Raw genomic sequence first — 26,087 nt, 5'->3', positions numbered from 1 at the left:
ATTATGGGGTTGATGCACGAAGCAGCGGTAATATTGTCGTTATTACCACCAGCAGTATACCGCAAGTTATGCTATTGACGTGACCCATGATACTTGAGTATCACGAGCGTTGCTTCAGAAACACATATTACTAATGCACATTACCATAGCAATGCTTGTGGTACTTGAGTACTGTGGGTAGCGCTTATAGCACAAGTCACACTACACTACTGGCAGTAGTAACACTACACTACTGGCAGTCAGGGCCGGATTTCTGGCAAGGCCACATAGGCCATGGCCTAGGGCACCAGAAATTTAGGGGCGGCTCAGTGAGGGGCAGTAAAGCTGTTCTATCTATCTACAAGGACAGATTTAACCTTCGAACTCCCTGTCCTGTACTTGTGTCATCCCTGCAAGACCTGTAAGCTCTATCCTGCAGGTACACATCAGCCTAACTCTTATGGTGACACAATGGTTTAATCATTAATGAGATAGCAAACATAACATAACAGTTCTTAAGGAAAACATAACTTATAATCTATACGCATATTACTAAAATAGTCATTGTTTGTGACAACTGACATCCAATGATGGAAAGTAAGTAAAATTCTCATTGGGGCACACAGAGATAACAACCAAACAGACGGTATAGTTGGCCTTGGGCGGTGAAAAGTACAAATCCGGGCCTGCTGGCAGTAGTAGTAGTAATAGTGCATCAATCTCAGTTTTACAGGTCCACTTATCTTCCCAACCTACATTCATATTTCTTCTACTTTGTGGTGTCTACAACACTTCCAAACCAAGCCTGAGCCTCATCTGAACGGCATGTGTGGTACATCTACTTACGTCTGTTTAATTTTTTTTACTGAACATTTTTAAATTACCAATGCAACAATTTCATCTCTCATGAGAAACACAAATTCCAACATAGAAAAACGTAGCGGAGCTATACAGAGAACTCTAAGTCCCATAAATACCAAATTACAGTCTTCTCACGTCTTGTGCTAAGACTGATCTGCAATACTTGTACATCAGTAAGAGAATTCCCCCCTGCCTACACAGCAAGACTCGCAGGAGGTATTGTACAGCGATAAACAACATTTCAACCTTGCTAATTATAAACCAGCCAAAGCCTAGGCCTAATGCCTTAACTTGCCTTCGCTCAAAATCTCATAAACGTTTGTAGGCGTAAGGACAAGGCCAGAAAAGTTGAAGGAAATAAGACATAGTAACGTGAGAAAGAGACTAGAACAGACAAGAAAGAAAGAAAGAGAGGAAGCGAAGGGAGGGAAGGAACTGTGAGAATTCGTGTCCCACACCTTTTCCCACTCTTCACTTGTCCTTTTTCCTTTAAGATCTATCTCCCATTTTTTAACATAGTTATGTTACATTTACTTACTTCTGTTTGATCAATTTACAATTTGGTGAATTTCTTTTCTTATGGAGATTAAGATAATATCAAACTATCACTGCAGATTTCAGTTCACGGTCTTTGGAATTTTCACATTGGCACACTGTTGAATATTAGCTGCATCTAGGGATTGGTGCATTAAACCATATGGCACTTTACCCAGGCTTACTGTACATAAAAACAACAGAAGGAAAAATGTGTTCCCAGACATGTTTATATGTCCAACGTCAAATAATACAAATTGTAGAGAAAAAACTGCCTAAAATAGTTAGGGTTAATACTATGGACTTGGACATAACTATTACACTAAGAAAAGTGTCCATCTAGACAGGACATATCCCTTTAACAATTAAAACTATGTAGCACACAGGCCGACATAGTGACCATAGAAATTCATATTGTAGCAGGTTAGACTTATAAGCGTGGGTATAATACAAGCCATATGCTATACATCTCCTGTGGTATACCCTCTATGATAATGCATGCGTTTGTCAAGCGTATGAAAATTGTGTATGAAGAGTCTCACCCAGTCCTGCAAGATGGTCTATTACAGGCTGACGATAGACCATCTTGCAGGACTGGGTGTGACTTTTCATACACAATTTTCATGTATTTCTTTGGTCACTATATGTCGGCCTGTGTGCTGCATAGTTTTAATTGTTTTTAATTGTTAAAGGGATATGTCCTAAATAAACTTGACTTACTTTACCTTAGCGGTTTTTTGATTGCTGATTATGGTTGCCTAGATGGACATTTTTCTTAGTGTAATAGTATCTGTCCAACGTCATCTAAAATACAGAAGCAGTTCAGTTCAGAGAGCAGCATTCAGAAAGTAGAACAGTCTGCTCACTATCAATAGTTCCCTGATATTAATCTATTACCTGGTATACCTTCTGCAAAACAAAAGCTGGCCATACATTACTTGATATATGGCCAGATCGACCATTAGGTCCCTCTCTGATCTGGATCTATTGCCTGCTCAAACACTGCACAGTCATTTCCAAAAGATGTCTGCATTAAATCTATTGGTAATCATCCTAGCGCTACTGCCTTCCCCCGGACCGACTGCCCAAGTGTATAAGTGCCCTCCCATCCTATGCTGAGGCCCTCTACCACGTGGCCCAGTGAATGTAGTTATGTCATAGCATGTGCCAGTGTGATATGGAACAGGCACTTGCAGTGACATCAGAGACAGGAGGAGGCCAAGAGTTGAGCTGGCAGATAAGTGAGCCTTTAAATTGCGCACAGGCATGGGGGAAGGGAAACTTATATACTTGGGAGGACACTGGCCGGTAGTCCGTAGATCTTCTGCGATATCGAACACCATTATCACCGCCATTATCACCGCACACCCAATCAAGCCTTTGTGACGGAGATATTTCATCATTTCCGACTGATCAGTTTGACTGGCTTCTGCTGGAAAATCGATCGAAACATCGACAAGGGGGACATTTTGCAGCACTGATTCACTTCTGATTCATTAAAAATATCAAATCAGAAGGTGGATCGGTCTGCAATGTCAGGTAAAGTATGGACACCTTTAGTATTCAATCAAATTTAAGCAGATAAAGATCAGAATTATCTTCGTATTGCTTGATGAAGTACAGGCCTATACGTTTGTCAATCGCACACTCCTAGCCTGTGGCCCTCCCCACCACATCTTATTCTGATAAAAACAACCCAATCATTGTTTGATAGAGGAGCCTTATTTTTTAATAAGTTTTCGATAAACTATATACAAACTTTAGATTTTTCGACTGAACTGAGTGTGTACAGGTGTCACCTGATGTCGCTGACTCCCAGGCCTCCCTTCCATTGGTCTGAAGAACTGTAAAAAAAGATAAGAAGGAAGCGCTCCTTGTGTGGGGGCCATTAGGCAGCATGGTGAAGTAGTGGTTATCACTCTCACCTTCCAGCGCTGGGTCCCCAGTTTGAATCCGAGCCAGAGCATGGAGTTTGTATGTTCTCCCTGTGTCTGCATGCTTTCCCCCAGGCATTCTGTTTTCCCTCCCACATCCCAAAAACATACAGATAAGATAATTGGCTTCCCCCTAAGATTGGCCTAAGGGCCGGTTCACACGGACACTTGGCTGTGTTTACCCATGAAGCCTCATCAGGCTTCTAGGGTCGATTCACCGCTGCGTCTTCATGTCCCCTTGCGGGGGACAAAAAACGCTGATCGTGACGGGACGCCGACGATCGCCACAGAAAGCACCTGAACTAGGCAGTATTATGCTAACCTTCTGGACCAGCTGAAGGAGGCAATTTAGATGAAATGCCATGGAAAGTTGACCAAAGGAATCCTTTTATTGCATTACAATGCACCTGTCCACACAGCCAATGGTGTGGCTGTAAAATTGAATACCTTGGGTTTCCACTTGGTTCACCATTCCCCTACTCACCTGGCTTGGCTCCTTCAAACTATTATCTGTTCCTAAACTTGAAGAAACTCATAAAGGGGCATCATTTTAGGATAATCCTGATGTCAAACATGCTGCTCGGAGCTGATTTGAGGCCCAACCAAAGGACTTTTATTTGAACGGTCTAGAAAAACTGCAGCTTACTAAGTTCATCAGTCTCAGGGGGGAATATGTTTAATAAATGTGTTATTTCATAACTCTGGCTCTCTTCTGTCTGGGCAAAGCCATGAACTTATCAGCACCCTATGCACATTTAAGCATAGTTTAGTGACTATACCCCATGGTTGCGTGCATGTTAACAGGTGCAGAGAAGCATAGTTTGTATGTACTGTATGCTTCACTGTATTCTTTGCATGTGTAACGCGTGATGTTGCTTTTCCCCTCTGTTGTGTTGCGTTCCTGCTTTTTTCGGGATATGCAATGCAACGTACCACTGTGAGGCTGCTTACACACCAAGACGTTACAGGCGCACGTTAGTGCGCCTGTAACGCTCCCCCAACGCACAGCAATGTAACACAAGTGGGCTGTTCACACAGCCCACGTTGCGTTACATGTAACGCTGCACGTTCTGTGCAAAGTGCAGCATGCTACGGCGTTGGAGCGGCTATAGCCGCGTTAGACTGTTTGCACATGCGCAGTGGGGGGCGGAGGAGGCGGGGAGAGCCAGCTACAGTAGCCGCACACATGGCTACTTAATATTCACTGCACTGGCGGGCGCTGATTGGCCGGCGGGACCACGTGATGCGGAGTGTCTCGCTCCGCATCACGTGGTCCCGCTGGCCAATCAGCGCCACTCTGGGAGACATTATAGGACTCGAGCCGCCTAACGCGGCTCACTCTACCGTCGGCTCTTGCAGCACCATACGTTGTGTTAGGTGCACGTTATGCGACCTTAACGTGCCACCTAATGCAACGTCTTGGTGTGCAAGAAGCCTTAATGTAGCCTATGCCTTTCATATCTATTGGACTGATGTTACAGGCTGCTAAACCTAACCAAAAAATCATAGCATTTGTGAAAAGATAATGATGCCCAAAATATCATCGCGAAATCTCATGGCTTTGATACTGGACAAAACTCAGTTAAGAATGATCACATTAAGCTGACTGTTTAAGACTGCTAACTGCTGCAGACGATGATAACATTTTAATGACATTGATTTATATCAGCAAAAAAACAATCTGTGCCTTCTGATGTACAAATATATGGATGCTGCACTTTCTTTGATTATGTTCAGTACACAGTATATTAGAATTTGAACAGGATATTACTGTATTGAACTCTTACTCTTTGAATCTTTTGAAGTTAACCCAATAAATGGCATCATCCTGATAAAAAAACAACTTTCTGCCTCAAATGTTGGCTAACACGGTGCAGCATTACAGATGTAAAGAGAGCACAGCTGAAGACTGAAACTTACAGATGAAGATGGAAGTATATATATATATCAGAAGAATATACAGCTAAAGACCGAAGAATACAGATGAAGAAAGAAAATAGAAGCGCAAAAAAATATTGGTTTAGTATTTTTTTTTTTCGTTTTATTAATCACAGTGGGGGTTGAACAAAAAAAAAATAACCTTGCAATTATGTTTCATAAACATTTAACCTGACAAAAACATCAGAGAAAATGTTTACAAAATGTCCCTGCATGACAATATGCCACTGCTGCAGCCTCACCAACAATGGAACGAGGATGAGAAATTACTTTGTTAGTCAATTTTCCATCTCAGGCTGGGCTCACAGTTACAGATTACCCAGCAAGCTCATGGTGAACCAGAACTCCAAGGATTGTGTAAGGGGCGACAAAGGACCAAAAAGCCCTCTTACTAAAATACTATGCAAAGCAAAAGTTTGCCTTCTTTATAAAGACGGTATTTGCTATTATTTACTCACTTGGAGTGAGCATATGATGTCTCCCACGATGCATCATTGCTGAATATGCAAATCATCCTTTGTTGTCCCTGTGAGCTAACCACACCTCCAGAACCACTGTAATGCATTGATGTGTCTGTTTATTAATTGCACAGACATGCTTTGATGCACATATGCAGACTTTTATGCTTAGTAAATGTATGATCACTGTTGTTCAGCTATTGCTGGTTTATGCCAGTATGTATAAGATGTAATAACGCTGTAATCTTTATAAAAAATAGTGGTAAAATGAACTTCTATTAAGAAACGATTGACCTGTACCTGGGGTGATGCCAGTAGCAGACTGCCAATCCAAGCGGTCCAAAGCATGATGCGGTTGCGCTGTCCTGCACTGGTGAAGCTGAGTGGGTACAAGATGGCCCAGTGACGGTCAAGGCTGATCACCACCAGCACTAAGGCAGCAGAGTACATGGCAAATAGCTTCCCAAAGTTAAGGATCTTGCAGGAAAGTTCATCTGCATACCACTGCACCATAATATTCCACATGGCATCCAGTGGCATCACCAGGAAGGTGACCAACAGGTCAGCCACAGAGAGGCTCAGGATGAGGATCCGAAGATGAGACTTACATCGTTTCCCGCTGATGCTGCACAGAACAGCCACATTGCTACAAGATGCTATGAGGAAAAAGCAACAGGTGACACCTACACGAGCTTTAGCAGCTGTTGTGAATGTAGGTTCTCTCCAGGGGCCTGGGAAACCCAGAGCTGAGAGGTTGGCATCAGGCAGGACCAGATGGCTTTGATTCACGATAGCAGAATGCATGGCCATTGTCTGCAAACACACATAGAAGAAAGAATAAAATGTCATATCTCACAGCAATGTCACACTGTTCATGCTACTCATCAAAGCGTCATTTAAGGAGTGCTGTAGCAAAACAATCATTCATGATAAAGAAGCAAAATAAAATGGGATTTAGGTAAGTGTCCACACACTGGCAGCCTCTGAACATGCCGTGGAGACAGAAGGGGATGCTGGGATCAGTAGGAAGAGCATTGTGGGGGGGGGCATACATCATATAGGGGCGCCAGGAATAGGGGCGCCAGGAAAAAAGGACGCAGGGTAAAGCTGAAATTTTAAGATATTGTCTATAATATTGTTTTTAATAACAGTGATAAAAAGGGCAAAATATGGTCTATAACAATGAAAATGAAAATATATTTACAGTTGTAACGAGCATAGTAAAGCATTGGTAAATAGTACCAATTGTAACGCTGGGTATTTATGTGTATACGATAAATCGAGGTGAGATCATCACTTGTGGTCATACACGTGAAATCAGAAGTATGCGGTACAAAAGGACTAAGGCAGAGCTAGGTCAAATAACAGGCTAGGATCATACACTGGTAATCAGATGGTAGAAGTACAATGGGCTGAGACGGGTGATAAATCGTTTAACAGGCTGAAGTCATACACATAAGCTCAGATGGCTGAGGTACAAACAAGGATGAGACAGAGACAGAGTCGTTAGGCTAGCCGAGGTCTATACCGAGTATCAGATAACTGTAGTACAGAGGGATGAGACTTTAATCAAAGTGGAGGGCACGCCGGGTCATACACAGAATAATAATCAGGATAACTACAATATACAATATACAAGACTGATCTAACTAGAGTACATATATACCGGCAGTGTCTGCATATATGTATATATATATATATATATATATATATATATATATATATATATATATATATATACATATATATATATACAGTGGCGTCCCTACCATGGGGCGGCCAGGAGCGCTCCGCTCTGGGTGTCAGCTCCAGGGGGGGTGTCATCAAGGCCTCCCCAGAAGCCTTGATGACACAGGAGGGGAAGCAGCGCTGAAGGAGGGGTGGCAGCGTCGGCGGGGAGGGGGGAAATACCCCCCCACATCTCCCTCACCTGGGTCCCCTCCTTCGGCGCTTCCCCTCCACGGGCGCCGGCAATGGGCACTGACAGGGCTGCTGATAGCCGCCCTCAGTTTACCCGAACAGGGCTACGGGAAGATGGCCGCCGAAGCCCGCACTGGAGACAAAAATAGACGACAAGATGGCCGCCGACGCCATCTTGCCGTCTATTTTTGTCTCCAGTGCGGGCTTCGGTGGCCATCTTCCCGTAGCCCTGCACTGATGACGCAGCAGGAGACGGCGCGGGACATTCAAGAGGAGCTGCGGAGGCTGCCTGGGATTCGGAAGAGAGGTTTCATCTGCAGGTAAGTGAATGTTTTTTTTTTCTTTTACAGGTGCACCGGCCCGGCCACCCACCGCTGCTGCCCACCTACCCACCGCTGCTGCCCACCACCTACCCACCACTGCTGCCCACCTACCCACCAGGCTACCCACCGCTGCTGCCCACCTACCCACCGCTGCTGCCCACCTACCCACCACTGCTGCCCACCTACCCACCAGGCTACCCACCGCTGCTGCCCACCTACCCACCGCTGCTGCCCACCTACCCACCACTGCTGCCCACCTACCCACCAGGCTACCCAGCAGGCTACCCACCGCTGCTGCCCACCTGCCCACCGCTGCTGCCCACCTGCCCACCACTGCTAGCAGGCTACCCACCACTGCTGCCCACCTACCCACCACTGCTGCCCACCTACCCACCAGGCTACCCAGCAGGCTACCCACCGCTGCTGCCCACCTACCCACCACTGCTGCCCACCTACCCACCACTGCTGCCCACCTACCCACCAGGCTACCCAGCAGGCTACCCACCGCTGCTGCCCACCTGCCCACCGCTGCTGCCCACCACTGCTGCCCACCTACCCACCACTGCTGCCCACCTACAAACCACTGCTGCCCACCTACCCACCGCTGCTGCCCACCTACCCACCACTGCTGCCCACCTACCCACCAGGCTACCCAGCAGGCTACCCACCGCTGCTGCCCACCTACCCACCACTGCTGCCCACCTACCCACCACTGCTGCCCACCTACCCACCAGGCTACCCAGCAGGCTGCCCATCTACCCACCACTGCTGCCTACCTACCCACCAGGCTACCCAGCAGGCTACCCACCACTGCTGCCCACCTACCCACCACTGCTGCCCACCTACCCACCACTGCTGCCCACCTATCCACCACTGCTGCCCACCTACCCACCGCTGCTGCCCACCTACTCACCACTGCTGCCCACCTACCCACCAGGCTACCCACCACTGCTGCCCACCTACCCACCACTGCTGCCCACCTACCCACCAGGCTACCCACCACTGCTGCCCACCTACCCACCGCTGCTGCCCACCTACCCACCGCTGCTGCCCACCTACCCACCGCTGCTGCCCACCTACCCACCGCTGCAGCCCACCTACCCACCACTGCTGCCCTCCTACCCACCAGGCTACCCAGCAGGCTGCCCATCTACCCACCAGGCTACCCACCACTGCTGCCCACCTACCCACCACTGCTACCCACCTACGCACCACTGCTGCCCACCTACCCACCACTGCTGCCCACCTACCCACCATTGCTGCCCACCTACCCACCAGGCTACCCAGCAGGCTGCCCACCTACCCACCAGGCTACCCAGCAGGCTGCCCACCTACCCACCACTGCTGCCCACCTACCCACCACTGCTACCCAGCAGGCTGCCCACCTACCCACCAGGCTACCCAGCAGGCTGCCCACCTACCCACCACTGCTGCCCACCTACCCACCACTGCTACCCAGCAGGCTGCCCACCTACCCACCACTGCTACCCAGCAGGCTGCCCACCTACCCACCACTGCTGCCCCCCTACCCACCAGGCTACCCACCATGCTACCCACCTACCCACCACTGCTGCCCACCTACTCAGCAGGCTGCCCACCTACCCACCACTGCTGCCCCCCTACCCACCACTGCTACCCAGCAGGCTGCCCACCTACCCACTAGGCAATCAGGCTGCTCACCCTTAACCACCTACCCACCAGGCTATCAGCTTGCCAACACTCAAATCTGCTACCGATATTGTGTATTTTGTGGTCAGATCTGCTACCGACATTGTGTATTTTGTGGTCAGATTAACTGCCGACATTGTGTATTTTGTGGTCAGTTTAACTACCGTCGTGTATTTTGTGGTCAGTTTAACTACCGTCGTGTATTTTGTGGTCAGTTTAACTACCGTCATTGTGTATTTTGTGGTCAGTTTAACTACCGATATTGTGTATTTTGTGGTGAAATCTGGTGCTGACATAGGGCTTGATTCACAAAGCGGTGCAAAGTGTTTGCACGCCTGTGAAAAGCCCTTTATCACGCCTAAACTCAGTTTAGGAGTGATAAGAAGAAACTCGCGCGATCTCCCGCGCGCAAAGTTTTGCGCGCGTAGCGCACCGCGCTGCGCGCGCAGTGTGCCCTGCTTCGCGCGCAGCGTCCATTGAGCCCTATGGGACTTTGCGCGCGCAGCGCGGTGCGCTACGCGCGCAAAACTTTGCGCGCGGGAGCTTCGCGCGAAGAGCAGCACAAATCGGTGATAACTCAGCTTTGCACCGCTTATCACGCCTAAAGTCTTTTAGGCGTGATAACTGAGTTATCACCGCTTTGTGAATCAAGCCCATTGTGTATGTTCTGGTCAAATCTACCGCAAGATTGAATGATTTTTTTCTGGTCAAATCTGCCGACATGATTGAATGTATTTTCTTGTGAAATCTGCTCATATAACGTGTAATGTCTGGTGAAATGTTCTCGCATTACGTGTATTTTATGTTGAAAGCTTCTGACATTTTGTGTATTTTCTGGAGAAAAGCTGCGCAATGATGTGAATTTTCTGGAGAAAGGTTGACTAAAACTTGGGTGCACTTTTAAATTAGCTCCGCCCCATCCGGTCATAGCCACGCCCATTTTTTCGCGCAGGTGGTGGACCGTGGGTGGGGGGGTGTCTTTCAATACCTAGCACCGGGTGTCAAATGCCCTAGGTACGCCACTGTATATATAGCTCTGAGCACTAGCTAAACTAGGCTCAGTAGTAAGGCAAGGTCCAGCGCTCAGTGAACTGATAGCTATAACGGACACTGGACAACTGACAGACTAGGACTTAAATACCAAAGAAAAAGCATAGATCCACGCCCCCAGAAGTCCCAATCAATCAGTGCGCTTCTGGGGAAATCAGTGTCAGCTGACTATAACGTCAGCTGACACGCCTCACACCCATCTTCTCAACCTAAAAGGGCTGCTAGAAATCGTGCGCATTCGCCTGAGGATATGGCCGGAAGCGCCGCACCAACTCACAGCCACAGGGGAGCCAAGGATGCCGCCAGACGAGGCGGAAGCGAGCGGCTGCCTGGAGCTGCCGGCAGCCACGTCCGCAAGGTCAGTTACACCAATATTTTACTACAACAAAACCTAATCCTTCTCTCACACAGAACCCTCCCCTGGTGGTGCCTAGCCCTAAGAGCTCCCCTGGTGATGCCTAATCCTAAGAACCATCTGGTGGGGCCTAACCCTAAACCCCACTTCCTGAAACCTAACCATAGAATCCTCTTCCTTATGCCTAAGCCTAAAACCCCCTTTCTCCACTACAAATAATGTTAATACAAAAAGGGATACATTTCTAAGATAATACATTTCAAAATAATAATTTACTAATTTATAATTGTCAAAACGAATTTAAAAACTATATTTTTCAAAACACTTATTCTTAAAACGAACAATTTCAGTTGGACAGTCCAGATGTCCACTATTTATCGGGTGCCCAAATTTCTTCTTTGGTGCCAAATACAGTAGCTGATAATTTGCATTAGTGCATATGGGGGTGCCCAAAAAGTCCATTAGCCCCAGGCACTCAAATTTCCTGATTCCCATTGAGGGCTCCTAAAGAAATGTGAATGGGGTAAGACAGTGGATAATAAAACTGCCCATAGGATTTTAGTATCCAGTGTTTTGAAAAGTGCTGGTGATCAAAAAGCTCATCAAAAGTGCTCTTGGTGTAAAAAGCCCTGACCGGTAAGAAGCAATGTTACTGGCAATGTTAATCTGTAAACATACCATATTTCCCAGGGAACTACAGGAAACACTGATCCTTCATGCACCCCGTTACCCACTAATAAACACAATTTTAAACAATACAGTACATAGAATTCTCCCGAGTCTTACCTGGCCTTCTATATTAAATATAAGCAGGACTTGGTGACTTAATGAGGTCCTTCAAAGGACCTTCTTGTCACAGTGTCATCTTTAATATTTGTGATGTTCTTGCAGGATGTATCTCTGAGCAGGACTGTTTTCAAACAATGCAGAGATAATGAAACACATCGGAAAGCCATCTGTTTGTAGTAGAGTGTAAGCTGTCTGCACAAATCTCCACTCTCTGTTGCGCACCAGGCATGTGATGGGTACTTTTATACTTGGCATCAGGGTAGGAACTCACATGTGCTCTGCAAATGAAAGGAGCCGGAAGAAAATGAAAATGCTGATTAGTGCAAACATGAAAACTGAGTAGAAAATGTGTATAAAGAGACAAAGTTAAAATGTATTTACAAATGTGAGCTTTCTTAAAGTACTCGGGAATATAAAGGCTTGATGCACAGTGCTCAGCTGCATAATGCACACATTATAATGAGTGTGAATTGCAGTGGAGACTGGACATAGACTTTAATACAAAGCCTGCATGTAGTGAGTTAGAATAATGCGATCCGACACAACATAGTACTGTGAACAGCCACATAGAATTGTATGGGTAGTGAGCTGATATACAGAATTATTCTGCTAAGCAACTGAGCACTGGGAAAAAGCCCAGAGGGATATGGCGGCTGCCATATTTACTTTTTTTTAAAGGGAAGGTTCAAGCAAAATAAAAAAATGAGTTTCACTTACCTGGGGCTTCTACCAGCCCCATGCAGCCATCCTGTGCCCTCGTAGTCACTCACTGCTGCTCCATTCCCCCGCTGGTAGCTTGCCGACCTCGGAGGTCGGCGGGACACATTGCGTACATTTTTACGCATTCCCGCTAGGGCAGGAACATTAACACATACATTTTTACGCGTTACTGGTTTAATGCGTACATTTTTACGCATTGAACCAGCAATGCGTAAAAATGTATGTGTTGATGTTCCTGCACTAGCGAGAATGCGTAAAAATGTACGCAATGTATCCCGCCGACCTCCGAGGTCAGTAAGCTGCCAGCGGGGACCTGGAGCAGCAGTGAGTGACTACGAGGGCACAGGATGGCTGCATGGGGCTGGTAGAAGCCCCAGGTAAGTGAAACTCATTTTTTTATTTTGCTTGGACATTCCCTTTAAGCAATACCAGTTGCCTGGAAGCCCTGCTGGTCCCTTTGGGAGCAGTAGTGTATAAATCACACACCTGAAACAAGCATGCAGCTAATCTAGTCAGACTAGTCGGAAACACCTGATCTGCATGCTTGTTCAGGGTCTATGGCTAGGAGTATTAGAACCAGAGGCTAAGCAATAGTGTTGGTGAGCAAATTTGGAAAACATTGCCTTCGGAAACCCAAATTATGCCAAACACCGCACTCAAGCACCCAAGCTAGTGGACAGGGTCACAGGGCTGCAGTCCATGACACCCTACATGTGACTCCAATGCTTCTTCCTTCTAAGCCGGAAGAAGTAAGCACCGGAGTCATGTGAGAACCAACAGGAACCACACGTGAGTGACCTCCCCATGACCCTGTCCACTAGCTTGGTTGCTGAAGTACGGCGATCACCATAATTCTGGTTTACAAATACAGGATACCAAATTCGAACACCAATACTACGCAGCAGGACAGCCAGGCCAGAGCCGGGACAAGGGCCTCCAGCACCCAAGGCTGAGACAGCACAGTGCACCCCTCCATCCCGCCCACCACAGCCGTCACACACTGATTGCTATTAGACTAAGAGATTCCCCGTTGCCCCATCCCCCCAATTTCTTGTTATCTGGCTTGCAGTCACTGCCATGTATTCCCTTTTCTTATTTCTCTCTGCTTCAAGCACAATAGGGGAATGATATCTGAATTACTTGCGCGCCCCCTCCTACACTGCGCCCTGAGGCTGGAGCCTCTCTCGCCTCTGCCTCGGCCCAGCCTTGAGCCAGGCAATCTGCATAGATTAAAAGTAAAATGATATGTCAGCCTCCATATCTCTCTCAATACAGGTGTGCTTTAATGTGCAGCATTTGCTGACCTTGCTCTAGTATGCAGGGATGTGACAAGGTCCTAAGGACTCAAGGCAGAGATGCTAAAGTAACCGCCCTCCATCTTAAATCAGATCGCTTGCTCAGCCACCCCCCCCCCTCCTTCCATCACTTGCTCAAACTGATACTGTAAGGTTCCCCCATGTGCCCCCTCCCCCCTTCCTTCAGATCATTCATACAAGACTACAAGACACTGCTTGTGGCCTGCTTGCTTAGGATGATGTTTCCACCTCTTCACCTGTTTGCATAAAGGAGTTCAAAAACACAGACTGTAAGTGTGAAAGCAATGCTTGAATCTAAAGAACACTAAAATACTCCACTAATGTTTTCTTTAAGTCAAGTCTCTCGTCAGATCTATCCTTGTAGATGCTTTCAGGCTCCTCACGATCAGTAGCCCAGCCACCTCCATCCACCCTCTCAAACCCCAGGATGGAGAATGATAAGAGATTGCTGCAGCAGGACTTTTGTTAGGGTGTACCTGGTAACTCGTGTAAATGCTGCCCATTTGGGAGTAATGCATAAATATACAATACTGTATATATTCTTAGAATTTCTATGTTTCAATTGCTGGCCATCACTTTTCTTTTGGCAGTAATGTCACAAGAATCCATATAAAGTGAGTTCTGCCACCCCTTCAGCCAGATGGGGGCACAACAGCAGCAATGGCAGAACAGTGACCCGAAAAGAAAGCTACAAGGAAGGAGAAAATACTAGTCAATGGATTATCACAGTTTATTTTAAGGTTGGTGTGATTGTTCTTTACAAGTCTATGTTTAGAAAGTGTGTCTGTGCATGCTGGTAAACTGGGACAGACTTGTCCGGAGATCCACTGTCATGATCGCTGCTGCAGCAGATATTGCTGGAAGTAGTAGTGCTGCAGCTCAGGCAGTTCTGATCTCTTTCCATGCAAGCTGCATAGCTTTGTCTGCCTTTCCCTGCTGTCAGCTTGTGACTGATTACCATTCACCTGTGTGGGAATCTGCATGTCTGCTCCCATTGGATGACCTCAGTATAAAGATCTGCTTCCTGCAGGACTCCTCGGGTTTTCATAGCTTCAGTTTAAGCCTGTCTTGCTGTCGCTTCAGCCCCCGATCGTGTTTCTTGTTCTAAAGATACTTTGCTGGTTTTGCATCATATATTGGTTCATTGCCCATATATATGCATACCAGCACGTTTATTATTTTCCTTGTATTCGTGTTACGTTGATACATCAGTGACGCTGATATATACGTACACGAACTGTTTATATCCTGTGTTCAGCTAGTCAGTTCTAGCACGTTGATCACCCGTGCTGAGCTAGTTATCCTGTTCCTGGTCCTGTTTGTGGATTGCGTTCATCTCTGCGAGGAGATAACGAATCCTTCTGAATCCTGTCCTGTTACCGTTTGTGGATTGCGTTCATCTCTGCGAAGAGATAGCGAATCCTTCTGAGTCCTGTTCCCTGTATCATTCCAGTCCTAAGTCAGTGTTCCTGCTTATGTCATATATCGGTTCATTGCCGATATATACATATGTTAGTCAGACGTTACAAATAGTTTCATTGATAGCTGTAATTGTAATACGCTAGGAAATCATACTTATTGTATATTTATCTGTGTTACATTCATCTATCTTGATCCTGCTATTTCCTGACTATCCTGTCCTGTCTTTGTGAGGCACGCCATCGCTGCAACGCATTGGCTGCCTCATTCCAGTCTGTCTTGTTGTGGACGCTTGCTGTCACTAAGTAGCGGCTAGCTAGCAAGCGTTCATTCTGACTACCTGTCCTGATTTCCTCAGTTCTGGTTTATGCGCTCAGCGCTACTTTGCGCTGAGACGTTATAGCGAAAGTATTGTTTGTGGCTGTCGGATCTGCACTGGCTCTGTGCGCCACAATCTCCTATTGGAGTCAGTCCTCCCCTCCACTATACTAGGGATAGCCTGTTTCCTTGTGCTAGTGTGTGTACCTCCTTCACGTCAGCTCATGCGTTGCATGCTGACTGTGGAGAATACACCACCAAGCCTTACATTATGAAAACCCCATTACCAATCCCCATTGTGGGGGGGATTCCCAGAAAGTATGACACTGTTAATTATGGTTCCTGTTCCTTCAAGAAATTTGAAGAACTTAACTCTGAAACAGAAAATGAGTTTTTCTCTGAATGTGCCAGGTTCCTGGCCAATCCCGATCTCCAAGCGACTCCTGTTTCAACCTGGGCACTCCAGCTAGTTTATATTTTGTTTAAAGGGCAATTGCTTCAGTGGGCATTTGATGTTCTCGATCATTCCGATTTGAAAGAGAGGCCGCTGGAATTTCTAGCGTTTGTAATCCATAACTGGTTGCGCATAGATCCATTGCCTTTTCCTCTAAATGAACTCCTGGCAGCAGGCCAATCAGCTGCCCCTTCAATTGTTTGCAAAAATGATCAGCAAGCAGAGAGTGTTTCTGATAATTTTCCTGCAGCCTTGAATAAATCACCAAAAACAGCAGGGTCTAAGGCAAAACGCAAACGTTCTAAGAAACGTGTCCGATCTGCAGAGTCGTTATCCTTAGCGACTTCAAGAGGTCCACCATCATTCCTGTTCCTAAGAAGCAAGGCATCTCTGACCTCAATAACTACAGGCCGGTAGCCCTGACGTCCGTTATCATGAAGACCCTAGAGGGAGTGGTCTTATCCACCCTCAAGCTATCCACCGTGCCCCTACTAGACCCACTCCAGTTCGCCTACAGGGCAAATAGGTCCACTGACGACGCCCTAAACATCTGTCTGGAATACATCTACAACCATCTAGACAGGAAGGACGTGTATGCCAGAGTACTGCTATTAGACTTCAGCTCAGCATTTAACACTATATGCCCACGCACTCTTCAGAATGTTCTGGCCACACTTGGGGTCCACCCGACCCTACGTCTATGGATCGTTGACTTTCTCTCTAACAGATCCCAAGCTGTCAGGCTGGGGGACATCTACTCACGAGAAGTGATAACCAACACAGGGGCACCCCAGGGCTGCGTCCTGTCCCCGCTGCTCTTTTCCCTCTACACAAATGAGTGTAAATCCACGGTAGACTCTGTCAAAGTCATAAAATTTGCGGATGACACCACCATTGTTGGCCTCATCACCAAGGACAACATCCAGGATTACCAGCAACAGGTGGAAAGACTATGCCACTGGTGCAAGGAGAACAGCCTGGTGCTCAACACAGCCAAAACCGTTGAACTTATAATTGACTTTAGGAAGTCGGCTCCTTCCCCTCCCCCCATCTACATTGACGGCACCGAGGTGGCCAGAGTACCCTGCGCTCGCCTGCTGGGCACCACCATCTCCAGCGACCTCAGCTGGAGGGTCAACATCACTTCAACCCAACGGAAAGCCCAGCAAAGACTCTTCTTCCTCCGCCAACTTCAGAAGTTCGGCATGGCGCAGGAGATTCTAACATGCTTTTACACTGCCACCATTGAATCGATCCTATGCTCCGCCATCTTGGTCTGGTATGTGGGAGCCACCGTCAGCAACCGGCACAAACTACAGAGGATCATTAGGTCGGCGGAGAGGATCATCGGTAGACCTCTGCCTCCACTTGACCACCTGTACAACACAAGGCTGAGAGCCAGGGCACTGAGGATCGCAAGCGACCCCTCTCACCCAGGCCACTGTTTTTTCACCCCACTTCCACTGGGGCGCAGACTCCGAGCCATCCCCACCAAGACCACCAGACACAAGAACTCTTTCTTCCCGATGGCCGTTAGCCTCCTGAACTCTCTTAATATTCTACCACCCTCTTTCAGTGCCTTACCACCTGCATAGGAGCGACAGTCTTTAGCAGCGTGTCTTTGAAAGAGTAACACTGAGCTATACGTATATCCAATGCTGATTGTATGTTGTATATTGTGTTTGTATGATTGCATATTGTGTATGTCCATATTGGAGTACGAGGTATTACTGTCATTTTAACGTCTTCCCTTCTTTATTCTATGTACCGTTCCATTATGCCAAACCCAATTCCGGGCTTGACCCAGTCATGCTTGGCGAAATAAAATGATTCTGATTCTGATTCTGATAATAAGGAATCTGCCAATCACCTGCTAATTAACCCAATATATGTCCCTGCCACAATCATATCTGCAAACTGTGATCTGCCTGTTAAGTATGCTTGGAATCCTCCATTTGAGAAAGGAGAGATGGAAGCTCTGGTCAATGAATGGAAGAATGATTCAAGTTCATTTTGTCAATTTTACAGTGCAAAAAGTGAATTAGTATTGAATGCATGCATTAAGTCTGCCTATAACCTAATAAAAACTGGTGTGTGTGGGTATGACTTTGTGGATCCATTGATCGATGTGTGGAAAATGATTTTGGATGATTTTTATGCGATTCAATCAGTTGATACCAGGGAAGACACACTGTCAATTGGAGACTGTCCCACTTCTCCAGTTACTGAGTCCCTGCCATGTCTTGTGAATGTTCCTGTAACTCCAGCCTGTACCATGGATAACTCAGTGTTACTTCCCAGTAAAACAGAAGCCACTGATACTTTCTTAACTTTGCCCTGCACACATTTCTCAGCAGAGAATCCAGAGGTCCTGCTGACTTATGAGTCCAGCCTAGCCAGTACTCATGAGTCTTTGTTCAGTGAAACAGACACCAGAAAAATCTTGCCTGTCTCTGCAAACACTTCTGCAGAAATTACCTGTGTTAATAAAGTTCAACTCCTGTCTGATCCAGCACATGCCAATAGATGCACTACATCAGTTTCCGAGTCCCAGCAATCCTGTCCAGAAACCTCAGAACCCCAGCATCTGAATTTTCCAATTTTACAACTGAATGGTGATTCGGATGCGCAAACATTGTGTTTTGATCTTCCTGTTTCTACACCTCACTTTAGTTTCGTGAATAACTCAGAGCGTCTGCTATGTGAATCCGAAATCGCAGAATTATTACCGTGTTCAGAAAATGTTCCAGTAAATTTGCCCTGTACCATGAATTGTGCAGTAGATCTCTCCAATGAAACTCAGGTCACAGAATCATTATGCTGTCCAGCAGGTGCTTCCATGGTTTTGCCCTGCAATATGGACTGTTCAGTGATCCTGTCCAGTGAAGCTGTGGTCGCAGAGTCTTATGCTTCACCCAGTACTTTGGATACTTCAAACCCTCTAGCAGAGGAGTCTGAGGCACTGCTTACCTCAGTTGGGGTTGCAGTAATATTCACTTGTCTAGCAGCTGTTTTGGAATTACAGTCTGCTCTAATAAAACTTGATGAATTTCTGCCCAGCAAAGCAGAAGCCATTGAAATATTGTCCTCGTCAGCAAGTGTGTTAGATACCTTGCCCTGTACACAGTCTGATTTAACCAATGTTGTTGAGTCCCTCTCCAGTGTTGTAACAGCCGAGGAACTCCAGCCTTGTCCTCTGAATGTTTCAGAAGTCTTGCCCTGTAACATGGATAATTCTGATTCTCTGGTCAAAATAATAGAAATCTCAGAATTTCAGTCCGGTCTGATGAGTGTTCCTGAAACCCAGCCCTGTATCCTGAAAGATTTTGGTTCTCTGGCCGCTGTGGCAGAGGTTCCAGAGTCCCCTTCCTGTCCAGGGAATTCCTCAGTTTTGCCTAGTCCAGTGGGGGCTGCTGCAATACTGACTTGTTCTGCAGCGCCTCATGAGCTCCAATCCAGTGTATTAGATGAGTCTCTGTCCAGTCCAGAGGTAGTTGTGGAGTCCCTATCTGGTTCAGTGCATACATCAGAAGATTTGTCCTGTCTTGTTAGTGCCCCTGAATCTGATTTGTTACTGACTTTGCTGGAATCAGCGACATCTAAGTCTGATCCTGCATTCTCGTGTAAAAGTCCAGTAGTTGCGAAGTCTAGTCATGATGATTTTTTTTTGGCCAGTCCTGGTTTTGGTCCTGTCTTGGCTGACCCTGAGGCTCACAGTTCCTTGACATGCCCAGAGGTTTCTCTTGTGCCAGTGTGCCCAGATGTTCTTTGTGTGCCAGAATGCCCAAGTGTGTCTAAGGTGTTAGTGTGCTCTGATGCTTCCTTAGTGGGAACATGTTCTGATGTTGCCAGTCTGCCTGCATGCCCAGAGATGGTTCTGGTCCCTGAAAGCCCTGATCTTGATGTTTGTCCTTGTGGCCCTGACTCGGGAATTGCCCTAGGTTCCATAGGGGTTCTTGATAGTTCTCCATGTGAGCCTAAGGGGCGTTCTGACCTATGGGGATCTCTTTGGAGCTTCAAGGTGTTCTGGGAGGTCTCTGAGAAAACTTGTCCTGGTGCCTTGGACTGGTTCAACAGTGGGTTTTGTGTTGGTAAAGACAGTCCCGGTGGGCATTGCAAAGGCTTTGGCGTTTTTGAACGGTTCCTGGAAGGCGGTGGGGATCGCTCAGGGAGTTTCGGAGGGCTTTCTTCTGGAAATCATGGTTCTGATGCGTGTCACACTGGGCTTGTAGTACTGATGGGCATGGTTCTGTAGGTTCTGGTTCTGATGGGTCCAGTCTTGTGGGGACTGATTCTGGAATTTGGTCTTGCCGGGCTGTCCCGGTCATCATGAATTATCAGTCAGACTGTTTTGTTGGGAATTTCAGTTTTGAAAAGCGTCTGGAATCCGCTTTTAAGGGCGGGGGTACTGTCATGATCGCTGCTGCAGCAGATATTGCTGGAAGTAGTAGTGCTGCAGCTCAGGCAGTTCTGATCTCTTTCCATGCAAGCTGCATAGCTTTGTCTGCCTTTCCCTGCTGTCAGCTTGTGACTGATTACCATTCACCTGTGTGGGAATCTGCATGTCTGCTCCCATTGGATGACCTCAGTGTAAAGATCTGCTTCCTGCAGGACTCCTCGGGTTTTCATAGCTTCAGTTTAAGCCTGTCTTGCTGTCGCTTCAGCCCCCGATCGTGTTTCTTGTTCTAAAGATACTTTGCTGGTTTTGCATCATATATTGGTTCATTGCCCATATATATGCATACCAGCACGTTTATTATTTTCCTTGTATTCGTGTTACGTTGATACATCAGTGACGCTGATATATACGTACACGAACTGTTTATATCCTGCGTTCAGCTAGTCAGTTCTAGCACGTTGATCACCCGTGCTGAGCTAGTTATCCTGTTCCTGGTCCTGTTTGTGGATTGCGTTCATCTCTGCGAGGAGATAACGAATCCTTCTGAATCCTGTCCTGTTACCGTTTGTGGATTGCGTTCATCTCTGCGAAGAGATAGCGAATCCCTCTGAGTCCTGTTCCCTGTATCATTCCAGTCCTAAGTCAGTGTTCCTGCTTATGTCATATATCGGTTCATTGCCGATATATACATATGTTAGTCAGACGTTACAAATAGTTTCATTGATAGCTGTAATTGTAATACGCTAGGAAATCATACTTATTGTATATTTATCTGTGTTACATTCATCTATCTTGATCCTGCTATTTCCTGACTATCCTGTCCTGTCTTTGTGAGGCACGCCATCGCTGCAACGCATTGGCTGCCTCATTCCAGTCTGTCTTGTTGTGGACGCTTGCTGTCACTAAGTAGCGGCTAGCTAGCAAGCGTTCATTCTGACTACCTGTCCTGATTTCCTCAGTTCTGGTTTATGCGCTCAGCGCTACTTTGCGCTGAGACGTTATAGCGAAAGTATTGTTTGTGGCTGTCGGATCTGCACTGGCTCTGTGCGCCACAATCTCCTATTGGAGTCAGTCCTCCCCTCCACTATACTAGGGATAGCCTGTTTCCTTGTGCTAGTGTGTGTACCTCCTTCACGTCAGCTTATGCGTTGCATGCTGACTGTGGAGAATACACCACCAAGCCTTACATCCACCTTCACAGTTCACCTGAGCAGAAATGTTTACCATTGGGAAAACAGTTAGGTTGGACAGATGCACCATCCAGTGCAGGTACTCCCTCCTGGTCACAGGGGCTGCCAAAGAGCTTGGTGCCAATCAGTGTTAGTCAACTCAATGGTACCTTCAGAGGCTTTATAACATAAACTTTGCATTGACATCACCACTTAGTAGGATATATGAACCTAGCATCTAACTACTTCAGTTATGGCTCATTTGAGAGGGTTGCCTTTCATTTTGGATACTCCTTATAAAAACATCACACCCAGAGCTGAAGGACATAATCTAAGCAGGGGTCTGAATTACCCCCACCCCTCACCCTTTAACAATCTACATGCTCCAAGAAAACCAATGACTTATTTTATGAAAAAAAAAAAACAACCCAAGAATAAACATTATCCATTTCAGTGCTGCCTCTGTACATAGCTAGAATCAGCACCAAGGAGAGCAGATGCCAAGTTGTCAGTGAACCTTAGATTTCTCAGCAGATCTCAGAGTACTGGCCTTGTTCATATATCAGTTTTGATACGGAAGCTAGCCAAGCTGACTCACAGTGGTATGAAGTCCTAATGTACATATGTACTGTATTATCTATAAGCTATTCACAGTGTTACCCAGCAAGCTTATGGTGAACCAGAACTTCTAGGAGAGTGTAATGCTGGGAATACACGGTTCGTTTCTGGCGCTCCGTTCTCCTCTCGATTGTTTTTGCTGCTCGATTCTGCAGTCAATTCTCTTATCTTTCACTAGTTTTTCTTATCTTTTTCCATTCACTTATATCAGAAATTGAGTGGCGAAAGAATCGAAAGAGAGATCGGACATGTCGGAATTTATCTATTGAACCCTCTAATCACCTAAAAAACGAACTGTGTATTCCCAGCATAAGGGGCTGAAATTCATCAAAAAGCCTTCTTACTAAAATGCTATGCAAAACAGAAATTTACCATTTTAAAACAAAAGGTATTAGAGCTTATTGGGGATTTTACCGATATTACTTTGGGTGCATGCACATGAAAAGACAATGGAAGCAACCATTGATGGTGTCCTGAAGCAAAGTTATGATGTCCTCTCTCCTCTCTTACCTTGGCAGCATATCACCTTCGATACACAGAACATTTGTACATGGAGTACAGCAAGCCTGGCATTTAAGTGATGCCTAGTCTGGCAGTACTCACAGATACACAGCCTGCAGGGAAGCTGTACTGGGTGGTATGGTTCCTGAATACACTGCTGGAAATTATATTAGTTCTCCTGCATACTTTTTGATTGGTTAAATCACTGTGTGCAGAAGAGACCCAAGGAGTCCATCTTCTGTAAATGGTGGCACAATACTGTACACAACACAGGCTCTGTGTCTCTGAGTACCCATCGATTCCTCCCTTCCCCACAGTGCACACATCTTTGGAATTGCTGAAGGAACTTAGTTGTCATCATATATTGCTCACCCAGGGGAGGAATGTGTAGGAGGATAATGACTCAAATTGTTTGATAAAATCCAGCAGTGATAGGCAGAATAATGTATTGTCTGCTAATGACCTATGACAGCTAGAGTAACTGAGCAGGGAGTAGCGTTCCATCTTTGTCCTCCTCTGCAGGATTCAATTTTAAAGGTACCCATACATCTAGCACAGGGCCGGTTGTCTCATGAAGCAAGGTGAAACATTTGCATCAGGTGCAGAGATTACAGGGGCGCCATGTTTGTACTGTGTGTTTACACTAACAGCATGCAGTCAGAGTTGGAGGAGAAGCGATAGGAGAGCTAGGTGCAGAGGTCATCATTGGGGAAAAATCAGCTTGTTGTGCTGTGTGAGGAGTCTGACAATGAGTGAGGAGGGGGGAGGCGGGATAGCAGCAGTGTTTCATTTGATTTGCACAGCAGAAGGGAGGAGGTAATGCTGCTGTCCGGACTGAGGAGGAATGGAGTGACTGGGTGAGCAGTTTGTTTGTCGCAGACTCACAGCCAGCCAGTGTGCTGCAGCATGTCATGTGAGAACATTACATGAAGCAGAGTAAATTGTCGTGTGCTGTGCGATCATTCCAAATCGGGGGGGGGGGGGGGGGGCATCTTCACAAGTTTGCCTCAGGCAGCATATAGTCTAGAACCGTCCCTGATCTAGCAATGTATGGGCAGATCGACTAAGAGACACTTCTCTCTCTGATGGAATCTGATCTGAGAAAGATCTGTTGGCTGCCCATTCAGCATGAGCCTCCATGGAAGCACAGCATTGTGCGAAACGGCCGTCAGGCTCCTCTGTACCCTGCACCCACCGCACAACCACGTGTCACTGCACAACCTAATGGTATGTTTTATGCTTCAATGTATGTGATGGTTCCACTACAACTTTGATGCATCCTTTCTATCAATAAATGTTTGTACAGCGCAGCAGTGCCAGCAGATTCTTTTCCCTACTGATGTCAAGATTTTCCATTTTTCTCCATCGACACATTCAACCACTTTTGGGCCGAAATCAGCTGAATCATTGATTGATCAGGCATGCTTATTGCAGCACCGATTTTCATCCATTTCAATACAATTATTGGATCAGATGGTCGATCGGGCTGCAATATCACTAGATGTATGGCCAGCTTTAAAGTGTCCAGTGTTAAGAAGAAACACAAAACAAGAATAGGACTGTAAACAAGTAAATTATAAACTGATCTCCCCTGGCCCTGGTACATGTTATGCATCTTTGCTCTCTGTCCATTGAATAAACGTAGGGGTTTATTCACTATAACAAATAGCGAGCGTTAACTCTTGTAACGCTCGCTATCTCCTTTTGCCGCCTTTTTATTGGAGTTAACATGCCTTATTAGAGTTAACATGCCTTATCAGAGTTAGAGTGCTTTATCAGAGTAGCATAGCGAGCGCTACGAACTTATGCCTGCTAAATGGCATTGACAAGAGCTCCACTCATCCTGCCCTGAGCCCCTGAGGGTCCAATCACTTTAAAGGACATTATCCCCGCACTTTGATTGGCCCAATAGGCTGCCTGTCAATTTTCCTGTAAAGTGACAGGCAGCCTATTGGGCCAATCAAAGTGCGGGGATAATGTCCTTTAAAGTGATTGAACCCGCAGGGGCTCAGGGCAGGATGAGTGGAACTCTCGTCTTTGCCAATTAGCAGGCATAAGTTCGTAGCGCTCGCTATGCTACTCTGATAAGGCACGTGAACTCTGATAAGGCACGCTAAGCGTGCAGTAAGGGAAGCAAAACTCCGGTAACACTCGCTATTTGTTATAGTGAATCAACCCCTATGTTTTTTAGGAAGCAAGTAGATGACACATTTACAGGGAATTTTTACAATATTTTGCTGCCGTTAGCATACATAGCTGATATGTGTTCTTTTTTTTCTGTGTGCTGATATTTCAGCATGAAATTTCCGAGCTATAAATATCCTCTGGATCTATGTTTCAGCTCACATAAAGCTAGTAAGGTAGACAGCGTGAAGCCAGGAATCAGTCATCTTGTGTTGCTGGTCTCTCAGCACACACAGTACTTTTAGTCTCCTTGTTTCACTTGTTCATGTCTTCTCTAGTTACTGCTTACAAACAGTTCCCCAGCTGTGAATTTTCACTGGGATCCTAAATGCTGGTACATCATTAAATCCTAAGCATCATCTGTTCTCATAGTGATAGTGGAGAGGCTGAGTGCCTTGCCGTGCTGCTTTCTAGTTAGAATGACTGCAGTACTTTGGCTAGCGCTCACCTTGTAGGCAGACAATAGGTTAGATAGGTGGGTGCCCCCAGTATAACTAGGTAGGTGCTGACAAGTATAGGTTAGCTAGGTAGGTGCCTCCAGTATAGGTCAGTATAGATTGGATAAGTAGTTGCTCACAGTATAGGGTGTCCATACTTTTTATAGTATTTTTCACCTATTTTTTTGGTACTTTTTATTGCAGAGGGCTGAAAAGTTATTTTAAACAGAAGATTTAAAATTATCTCCTAGGAGAAAACTCGGGAGAAAAAGTTAATCGCATATATATCTCCTAGGAGATCATTTTTCATTTTTTATTGAAAATATTTTTTCAGCACTCAGCAATTGAAAAAGTACCCCAAAATAGGTGAAAAACTACTGTTATTTTGACTGGTGGTTTAAAAGGTATTTTATGGGCAAGATTTAAAATATCGTCAAGGAGAAAACACAGGAGAAAAGGTGAATTGCGTATGGGTCTGTGTACTAATGCTTATCTCATCATGCCACATATCGGTCAGGTATGCTTTACATGTGAATAAGAATTGGAACACAAAAGACAGCAAAAGCTGAGATATTTTATTCTTTCTTAACCTCCTTGGCGGTATGGACGAGCTTTTCTCTTACTTTTTTTTGCAGAACATGTAGCTAGCACTTGGCTAGCTACATGTTCTGTCCGATCACCGCCGCTCCCCGCAGATTCGCCGTGATGCGCCGCTAAAGGGGCTGCCGCTCCAAAAAACGCCT

At 46.1% G+C, this 26,087-nt stretch overlaps 1 protein-coding gene across 2 annotated transcripts in view; it reads right to left on the bottom strand.

Moving 5' to 3' along the window:
• LOC137561174 (gonadotropin-releasing hormone II receptor-like) overlaps positions 1-26,087 on the bottom strand; it is a 75,200-nt gene that overhangs the window by 33,550 nt on the left and 15,563 nt on the right. For both annotated transcript variants that reach the window (XM_068272433.1, XM_068272432.1), the window contains exons 2-3: positions 11,807-12,087; positions 6,005-6,517 (exon numbers count right to left, since the gene is read on the bottom strand). In XM_068272433.1, the coding sequence (XP_068128534.1) occupies positions 6,005-6,514 (510 nt within the window). In that variant the 5' untranslated portion in view covers positions 6,515-6,517; positions 11,807-12,087. The remainder of the gene's footprint in view (positions 1-6,004; positions 6,518-11,806; positions 12,088-26,087) is intronic.

Source organism: Hyperolius riggenbachi, chromosome 3, assembly GCF_040937935.1.
Source record: "Hyperolius riggenbachi isolate aHypRig1 chromosome 3, aHypRig1.pri, whole genome shotgun sequence".
Taxonomy (NCBI): Eukaryota; Metazoa; Chordata; class Amphibia; order Anura; family Hyperoliidae; genus Hyperolius; species Hyperolius riggenbachi.
This window is presented reverse-complemented; position numbering and strand designations above follow the sequence as displayed.